A 10,017-nucleotide genomic window follows, 5' to 3' on the forward strand; every position below is an offset into this window, starting at 1 on the left:
GGGTCATAAGTAATCATCTTCGTTTAGGATGACTCTGAACACTGTGGTGTAATATAATAAAAGATCCAATGTGGTTAACGTCTAAATAAGATGTCATGATAACAGGAAATGTACATGAATTGGTTGTAATTTCCGTATAAGATATATGAATTGGTAGTTTTTTGCATTAATCAATATTCGAAAAGGGTGAGTTTTTTTTAACCAAGCCGATCGTCTCATCAAAAATATTATATCTTTTGAGACCATAATTAGATATTTCTTAGGTCGAATAAAATATTTTAACAACACACAATTAGCAATTAACACATCATAGATACCAGGACTAAATTTAGTATATACGCCAGACGCGCGTTTCGTCTACAAAAGACTCATCAGTGACGCTCGAATCCCAAAAAGTTTAAAAGGTCAAATGAAGTACGAAGAGCATTGATGACAAAAATTCCTAAAAGTTTTGCCAAATACGGCTAAGGTACTCTATGCCTGAGGTAGAAAAGCCTTAGTATTTCAAGTAAAATTTGTAAACAGTAACTTTATAAATATAACCATATCAAAACAAGGTAGGTTCATCACACTGTATGTTTTCTCCTATTAGTATTTGGATTATTAGTAAACTGCTGTTATCATACTATATATTTATTCCTAGAAGTATAAAGAATTAAAAAAAAAAAAAACAGGTTCGTCACACTGCTAGAAGTACCGCATTTCAAATATTAGTGAACAGCTGTCTCTTTTACGCATAAAACATTATCTTTTTTTTTATTATACAAACCATTTTCTTGTCTTACACAGAAAACAAATGTTTTATAAGTAAATGGAAAGTTTAACTGCAGAGTAATTTTATTATCTGGTATGTCGATCACACTTTAAACCTAAAGATAGTTTCTATTTTTTTATTTTAGACATGGTTGCATCAGGGTTGCCTAAGCGTACATCCAACCACGCATCAGAAATAGCTAAGATGTCCTTGAAAATAGTTGAAGCAGCAAAACATTTTAAAATTCCTCATCTGCCAAATGCTCCTCTGAAAATAAGAATTGGCTTACATTCAGGTAAGTAATTGATTATATTCAGAACATAGGTGGTTACCTTATTGAAGAATCAGTGCCCTTTTTCACACCATAAAAAGTAACGTGATTAAATTCTGTAAATTTTTGCTGCATTTGTTTATGTACATTATATTTGTTTTAAACTGCAGAATATCATACTGGTAATATTATAAATTCATGAAATGTACATTCGTCAGTTCTGAAATAACGTCTAGTTATCAAGCGACACCACCTGAAGGTGGCACGGTAGTATTTGCATTCCAGAATTTAGGTTGCTCTTTTGTGTACCCTACCTAAGTCAAAGTATCTGAACAGTGTGATTGGACAAAAAATACAGTATAAACTGAACACACTTTCCCAAACTGAGGGATAAATCAGGTGTAGAAAAATATGAAATAATTTTACAAACAGATGAAAATGAATTTTTGAGATTTTTTTTTTCAGTTAACTGTGAATGTAGAATTTTTTGCAGTGTTAGAAAGTGGTGACATTTCTAAAAAAGCTATCATTATCCCATATGGGCCAGGAAAAACTACCATGCCACCTGAATGGATATCACTTACTTGAAATTTACTCACTTTGGTAATTGCATAATTTATTTTCTGATTAAATAATTGTCACATATTGTTTTGACCTTGTAAGTGCTATACTTAAAATAATATAATTTGCCGTTTTTATTGGTTACAGTTTTATCATTTCACCCTAAAAGATATTATGTTGTTTTAGGGTATGTCTGTGCCGGTGTTGTAGGTAGAACTATGCCAAGGTATTGTTTGTTTGGAGACACAGTTAATACAGCGTCCAGAATGGAATCAAATGGAGAACGTAATAAAATAAAATTTGTCTCATAGAAAATAATCAATCTCTTAAAAGCCCCAGTCACACTAGACAACGACCGCACCAAGATCACCGCGATCTATATTAATTCAGATCGTGGTGAGGTCGCAGTATTAGCGGCATGAAAATGTATTTTTTTTTCACGATGCTATTACGTCCTCATTACGCTTCTACAAAGATCCCGCATTATCATGTTAAATTATTAAAGTTTTTGAATCGATATATTCAATCTAGTTAATTTTTCCGAATAATACTTTTCTTTATCATTTTAGTCAACATTTCTCAAATTTAACGTTAATTCAGTATAAATATAAGAAATCTATCTAGAAAATCGATGTCATATTTGTGTTATAGGTATGCTTCATCCGTTATGCAAATATTCTGAAACACATGTCATTCATGTTAATGACAAAAATAAGAGCAAAACGTAGAAAGAAAATCATTACATGATATATAATTTGATAATATCATGTAAAACAAAATAATATTATTGTACTTTTAGCTTATAAAATTCACATAAGTGATGACACATATTCAGAGCTGGCAATTACTGGAGGGTTTCAAGTTGAGGAAAGAGGAGTCATAAGTGTAAAGGTAACTTTTCTTTTTTTTTTTTTTTTTAATTTTTGATACTACAAAATGGAAATAAGAAAAATGAAAGTATCTGAAGACAGCATGAGACACAATAGGATAACAAAACGACATATGCAATACTAAAATTAGTTATTGCAGCTATAGTTTTCTTAGTCTTTTTAAGCATTTAATTAACGGTTGCATAGAGTGATTAAAGCAGACAACTTCGACAGTTTTAAAGGGAAAATGCATTTAAAAGATCAGTCAGTCTTTCACAAAATTGAAATGGCTGAAATATTTTAATAAACTCTGTTTAACCCGCCACATTATTTATGTATGTGCCTGTCCCAAGTCAGGTGCCTGTGAATCAGTGGTTGTCGTTTGTTTATGTGTTACATATATTTGTTTTTCGTTCATTTTTTTTACATAAATAAGGCCGTTAGTTTTCTCGTTTGAATTGTTTTACATTGTCTTATCGGGGGCTGTTATAGCTGACTATGCGGTATGGGCTTTACTCATTATTGAAGGCCGTACGGTGACCTATAGTCGTTAATGTCTGTGTCATTTTGGTCTTTTGTGGATAGTTGTCTCATTGGCAATCATACCACATATTCTTTTTTTATATCATCAAAGATACCAGGATTAAAATTAAGAACTCCATACGCACTTGTGCAGGTCGATTAAAAATTAACAAAAATAAAAAGGTAAAATAGAGTACGAAGAATACGATCATTGACGACCCGAAATTTCGCCAGGTTTTGACAAATACTTACATATATAATTTAAGGTGATGTACTTCAATAATGGCACGATTCTTTAAAGTTATTGGCATCAAATATAAATCTTTATTTGCAAAAACTGATCTTCACTTGATTGAAAGTCTATATGATAATCAAGATACTTAATGTATACATTTGTAGGGAAAAGGCGATATGCGAACTTGGTGGCTTACTGGATATGACCCTTGCAAGATGGATAAAAAACAATCTTTGATTGAAAACAGCAAGGGATATGATATGTTTTGATGATGACATTAAAAGCTGAAGTATACTTCGATTTACAGAGAGATTTTGTGCAGCAATTTTATTCTTATATATATCCATGAAAAACTAACAATTATTTTATTATTTCATTATCTGCACCAGGATAGAAATAGTAAAATAGTATAATGCATTTAAGTGTTTGATATCACTATATGAAAGAAGGTAGATCGACACACACACACACACACACACATATATATATATATATATATATATATATATATATAGATAGATAGATAGATAGATAGATAGATAGATAGATAGATAGATAGATAGATGTTCTAACGAAAACAATATTAGAACCGCGGTATACTACTGTTGCCTTAGTAGATCAAACGAAGTTTGGGGAGTTGATGAGGAAGTCCAATGTTAACAAATGTGATTTTTTTTGTCTCGGGTCTATGAAGTCGAAAAAGCGAGACAAAGGCTGCTGTTTCTAGTAGCTGTGGTGTCGTCATCAACAATATATTAGCCTATGGCTTGGTTTAGTTCACGGGGAACCGCTTATGGTTGGTCAATAATTTTTGGTATGCAGTTGTATAAAAATTGGCATATCTCATTTACATTAGCCCCCTCCCTCAGTCATGGTCCTTTCACTGATAACATTTGCATATTTTAATGTAATATTGAGTGACAATGTCCGTTTTAAGGGGAACTACTAATGTGTGTTAATGATAGTAGGTATGCAACATTTTCACATCTCAATTCTATGGCTGTTATTATACCCCGCCTACTAATTGATGGTCTATTGACTTTGAAACTTTTACAAAGTTTACATGTGTAAATTTGTGATTAGGTCAGTTTCAAATAACTATAAGTAGTAGGCCAATGATACTTTGTATACAGATGAATAGCATTGGCAGCTCTAGCTCATTTTAATTTAGAATTGCTGGATCCCCCTTCAGTCATGGTTTATTGACTTTGAATGTTTTGCATTATTTACCTGTTAAAATGTGTGATTATATCAATTGATGAAGAAACGCTTAATGTTAAATAAATGATAGTTTGTATGCAGTTGTATTGGCATTTGAATTCACATTGCCATGGGGATTATATTGCCCATATCCTTATGGACATTGAATTTTGAATCGTTCAAAGGGAAACCGTGTGAAAAGTCAATGGTATTTGGTATGCAGCAGGTTTTTTTGTGCAACCTTAGCGGATTGGTATACGTCGGTGAAACGAAAGGAAGGCTAAACAAACGTATGTGCGGTCATAGATCAGACATTAACCTCAATGCTAACGACATTCTATACCAGCATTTCAATCAACCCGATCATTCCATCGTTTCTATGACAGTTCGCATTATCGAAAAGATATTCCATAGCTCTAACAATCCTAATCTTTCAACGACTCTCCGTAGACAAAAAGAGGACTACTGGATTAGACAATTGGGAACTGCGACACCTTATGGTTGCAATGACAAAATTGATGGTATAGGTATTCGATATAGTCTTTCGTGTAACTCGGTGAATGTGATGAATATTTTCAATTCGACTCCTCGACGTAGACGCAGTCATGGTCATCGTCATTATACATCACCTTCTCTGCATGATGTATCTATTAATGACTTGCTGCCATTTATACAAAAGCCGTTAGGTATTCATCACATTCGCACGAAACTTTATTCATTATCCCTTTCAAAACTTCATTCTCTGTTCAATTTATGTTTGGAATCCACTGTTACAAACCCTCATTCAAACCAATACAAAATTACAGCTATAATTTTGGATATTGCAAGTCACAGACTTTTCAAGCCAGTCCACATTGGCAAAGATGAAAAAGAGAAAAGATCTTTCCTTTATATTTCCTTTGCCAAAAAGGTATCGATGGCGTCAACTTAGGCAATATCCTTCATCATAAATTAGTTCAATCGAAAATGCCTCCTTATTTCAAAGACCAGTCTGTACCAATCATTTCTTATACCTATACCAAACCTATGTAATATAGTCAGTGATTAAATAATTTATTATGTAATTACAAAGTTAAGAAAGATTCTAAAGTTCAAATGTTCGAATGGTCACAAACTGTTCTTAAAGTTGAATTGTTCGAATGTTCAATATCTCACACGGGCACGTGATCGTATAGTGGTATAAATGTTCGTTCCTGTTGGAGTACTTCGGATATTAAGCGCATGAGTTCCAGCCTACCCACGAGAGGGGAGACCTTGGCGGAATCTCCGGTACCAATCTGTCCTAATCGAATTGTCCTTGAAGTCCATTGAGTCTAAACCTCCTGATTGCACTTGTGCTAGTTCCCAATTCACATATAATCCTGCTGGCCACGTCATTACCGATGACCTCAACATTGTTAATAACACTTCTCTATGAAATGTGTTATCGAAAGTTCCGAAATATCGTGAGCCTAAATCCATCAATTGGAAATACAACTTAAAAACTTTGATGGATTCAGTTGAGGATTATGCCAGGCAATGGGCTAAGCGCGAGAAGGAAGACGTAGAAACTCTTTCCGAATGGATTAAGGCAGTGAGGTCGTTGATACAAATCAAAATTAAGAAACTGAATGGGTCTATCAATGCCCATCAATCTTTAAAGACCCAAATGTTGCAAAACACCTATCCTACCTCCATGACAAATATGTTGTTGTCCCCGCAGATAAAGCCCCAAACAACATCGTTTTTGTGTGTAAAACTCGTTACATTAACTGCTTGATAAACGAATTAGGTATTGACAATTCACTTGGAAACTCAACTTATACCCTCACGACACTTACCAAAGAGGAAATCTTGGGTAATCATAGGTCTGTTCTGTGTTCCTTTGGAATTTCAACCAACGATTAAGAACTGTATCTTCCACCACTGTATTGGATACCTAAACTACATAAGTATCCTTACAAACAACGGTATATTGCTGGGTCTTCCAAGTACACCACGAAACCTCTTTCTAATTTATTAACATCCATTTTATCAGCAATCAAAGACAGGCTTCAAAGTTATTGTGAAACTGCCTATTCTAGAGGGGGCGTGAATCAGATGTGGATACTTAAAAATTCCAAAGATCTTTTAGAGTACATACAATCTAACTCTCTTTCATCTTGTAACAGTATTAAAACATTTGACTTTTCTACTCTTTACACTAGTATTCCACATTCCAAACTAAGAGACAAATTGAAAGAGTTGAATTGCTTTGCTTTATGAAAAAGAATGGCCAACGTAGATACAAGTATGTTGTCTTAGGGAGGGATAAATCCTACTTTGTAAAGGACCATTCTGATTCAAACAAAAAATTCTCTGAAACTGATATTATCAAGATGCTTGATTTCTTGATTGACAACATATTTGTTACGTTCGGAGGACGTGTTTTTCAACAGACTGTCGGCATTCCAATGGGAACAAACTGTGCCCCTCTACTTGCCGACTTGTTTCTTTATTATTAAGAGGCTGACTTCTTGCAGGAACTTCTTAGGAAGAAAGATAAGAAGTTAGCAATATCCTTTAACTCTACTTTCCGCTATATAGATGATGTTCTTTCACTAAATAATTCAAAATTTGGTGACTATGTAGAACGCATCTATCCCATCGAGCTAGAGATAAAGGATACCACAGAAACAGTTAAGTCGGCCTCATATCTTGACTTACATCTAGAAATTGACAATCAGGGTCGGTTGAAAACAAAAGTTTACGACAAAAGAGATGATTTCAGCTTTCCAATTGTGAACTTTCCATTTCTTAGTAGCAACATTCCAGCAGCACCTGCATACGGGGTATATATCTCCAAATTGATACAATATTCCCGTGCTTGCATTTCCTATCATGATTTTCTTGATACAGGGTTGCTGCTCACAAGGAAGCTATTAAACCAAGAGTTCCAAATGGTGAAGTTGAAATCATCCCTTCGTAAATTTTACGGACGCAATCACGAGTTGGTTGACCATTATGGAATAACAGTTTCACAAATGATATCGGACATGTTCCTTACGTCGTAACTACAATCCCCTTCCCTTTCATGAATGTGACCTACCGAATTAGACTATTTACCGGATTTGTTATCACATAAGCAAGCAACACGACGGGTGCCACATGTGGAGCAGGATCTGCTTACCCTTCCGGAGCACCTGAGATCACCCCTAGTTTTTTGGGGGGTTCGTGTTGTTTATTCTTTAGTTTTCTATATTGTGTCATGTGTGCTATTTTTGTTTGTCTTTTTCATTTTTGGCCATGGCGTTGTCAGTTTGTTTTGAATTTGTGAGTTTGACTGTCCCTTTGGTATCTTTCGTCCCTCTTTTTCAGTCATGGTTCATTGTCTTTGAATGATTTGTATATTTTTAACATGTTTAAATTTGAACATTGCATTATACCACCAAATCACATCGAGACATATCTCTGCGTCAACAGTTTTTTTAAGAACACGTTTATTTCTTCCCGTCTTCTAGCTAGTTTCCTTATATATTATTATACTTCAGTTGTATGACAGAGGAAAGTAAAGTTGCTATATTGTATACATATTTTACTTTATGATTTGCATGTCCGCCATGATAGGTCATGTCTTTAGGAAAGAAAAATATATTACAGGTTCTACTTTTTTAATTGGTGCCAATTGTTGATATTTTACCTTTATCGATATAATTAATATTAATTTAAAGTGTGTATGACAAAATAAATGATGGGTGAAAGATACCAGAGGGGCTGTCAAATTCCTTATAAACTACAACCAAGATCCTAAATGATAAGCTGTATAAGGAAAACACTATAAAACAATTATATCGTAGACTACTTATCAGCTTCTGTAGTTGCTACTTTTCATCGACAGATTTTCATTAATAAATAGTAATACTTTCAATGAACTGTTCAACGATGCTTTGCACATCTAGGAAATACATTGACGACAGATTTTGCAAAGCTTAGAAATTAGGGTAGAACACAAAACGTTTATTCACAATGTAAATTCCATCATATGGCCAACAATTTGAGAAAAAAACAAACAGACTTAATAGGTAAAACTGTCCAAAATAGGGGTACAGCAGTCAACATTGTGTTATAATCTGAATCACTAAAAAAACAAACGAATATGTCAACAAAGAAAAACAAAATGCCATATAGACAAAGCACACATGTAGAATTAAAGACAATAATAATACAAAAAGTGACCACGGCACAACATAACATCGGCAGGATGCATAAAAAAAACCAGACTTAACAGTAAACAGTATAGATTAATAATTTATAAAGACAAAGAAAAGAGCGCTATAAGATGATAAACAACGTCAGTACCTAGAATCTAAACTTAAAGACCATCATTTATCATTTGCGGAGTTTATACGGTATATTTATCAAAAAGATCTTGGTATCTTCCGATGGTATTTTTTTTAAAGCAAAATAACGAGGATGGTTAAATTTTGTTTTCTCTTGTCTTTGATGTGTATGGGGTTTTGATTTTCACATTTCATAGGGACAATGGTTTTAAATTTTCATTGTCGTTCGGTATATTTGTTGTTTTCTTTTTTAATTACATAATGAATCTTTTTGAAACATCACACACATTGTATAAGGAAACAGACACTATTTCAGGACCAAATATTACTATTTTGAGTCAAATACTAAGATTTGTATCATAAATAAAGGCAACAGTAGTATACCGCTGTTCAAAACTCATAAGTCCAGGGACAAAATACAAAATCGGGGTAACAAACTAAAACTGAGGGAAACACATGAAATATAAGAGAACAACGACACAACATTAAAATGTAACACACACACACAGAAACGGACTACGACAAAATCCTTTGAGAATAACAAATATAACATCAAAACCAAATACATAAAATCTCCGAAAACAGGAAACCGGAAGGAAAAGTTATCATACGTAATATGATCTAAGACTTTTTTGTTAATACTTTCTAAATATATATATATATACTGAATAAGTTGAACTTTTAATGCTATATATCTTTCTCTTAACCTTTCTCGAGTCTAAGTAGTACTTATAGTTCAGTTATTATTATGACTGAAACTCAGATAAAGTAACCGAAAATAAATATGAAATACGTCGTTTCCTTAAAGATCACGCTAGAAAATAACAAATACTGTCGTAAATTTATGAATCACTCATATTTAATAAGAAAAGAAAAACTTGAAAAACATGTACTTTTATTCGTTTTAATATCGGGTAGTTTATACATGTACGAACATCGGAAGTCTTCAGTTGTCATCTTGTTTGTTATTAAGATTGCATATAGTCTACACACCAATTTTCGATACTTTATTACGAGTCCATGCATTTTGATTGTTTAGAGGGGTAGGTGGCCGGCGTGAATTTTTGTAATTTGGATATTTGTTTAGATATGTTATACATATGCCCGTTTACTTTGGAATAACCTTTTTATGTCAAAATTCACTGATCTATTGCCCGAAGTAATCTCAAGGTTGTCTAAATCTCAAATCAGTTATATGAGGTTTTATATATATTTGATAAAAGTGCCTAGCCATCCATGAATAATAAAGCTAATAGACAGTGTGATAATCAGGAAAAATATTAAACCAAGTGTGGCTGTAACTTATT

The 10,017-nt window shown here is 33.3% G+C and overlaps 1 protein-coding gene across 2 annotated transcripts in view; it reads left to right on the forward strand.

The window, feature by feature from the left end:
- LOC143055391 (atrial natriuretic peptide receptor 1-like) overlaps window positions 1–4,519 on the forward strand; it is a 47,094-nt gene extending 42,575 nt beyond the window's left edge. For both annotated transcript variants that reach the window (XM_076228525.1, XM_076228534.1), the window contains 4 exons: window positions 900–1,049; window positions 1,773–1,871; window positions 2,386–2,477; window positions 3,377–4,519. In XM_076228525.1, the coding sequence (XP_076084640.1) occupies window positions 900–1,049; window positions 1,773–1,871; window positions 2,386–2,477; window positions 3,377–3,481 (446 nt within the window). In that variant the 3' untranslated portion in view covers window positions 3,482–4,519. The remainder of the gene's footprint in view (window positions 1–899; window positions 1,050–1,772; window positions 1,872–2,385; window positions 2,478–3,376) is intronic.
- The last annotated feature ends 5,498 nt before the right edge of the window (window positions 4,520–10,017 follow it).

This window comes from Mytilus galloprovincialis, chromosome 1 (genome assembly GCF_965363235.1).
Source record: "Mytilus galloprovincialis chromosome 1, xbMytGall1.hap1.1, whole genome shotgun sequence".
NCBI lineage: Eukaryota > Metazoa > Mollusca > Bivalvia > Mytilida > Mytilidae > Mytilus > Mytilus galloprovincialis.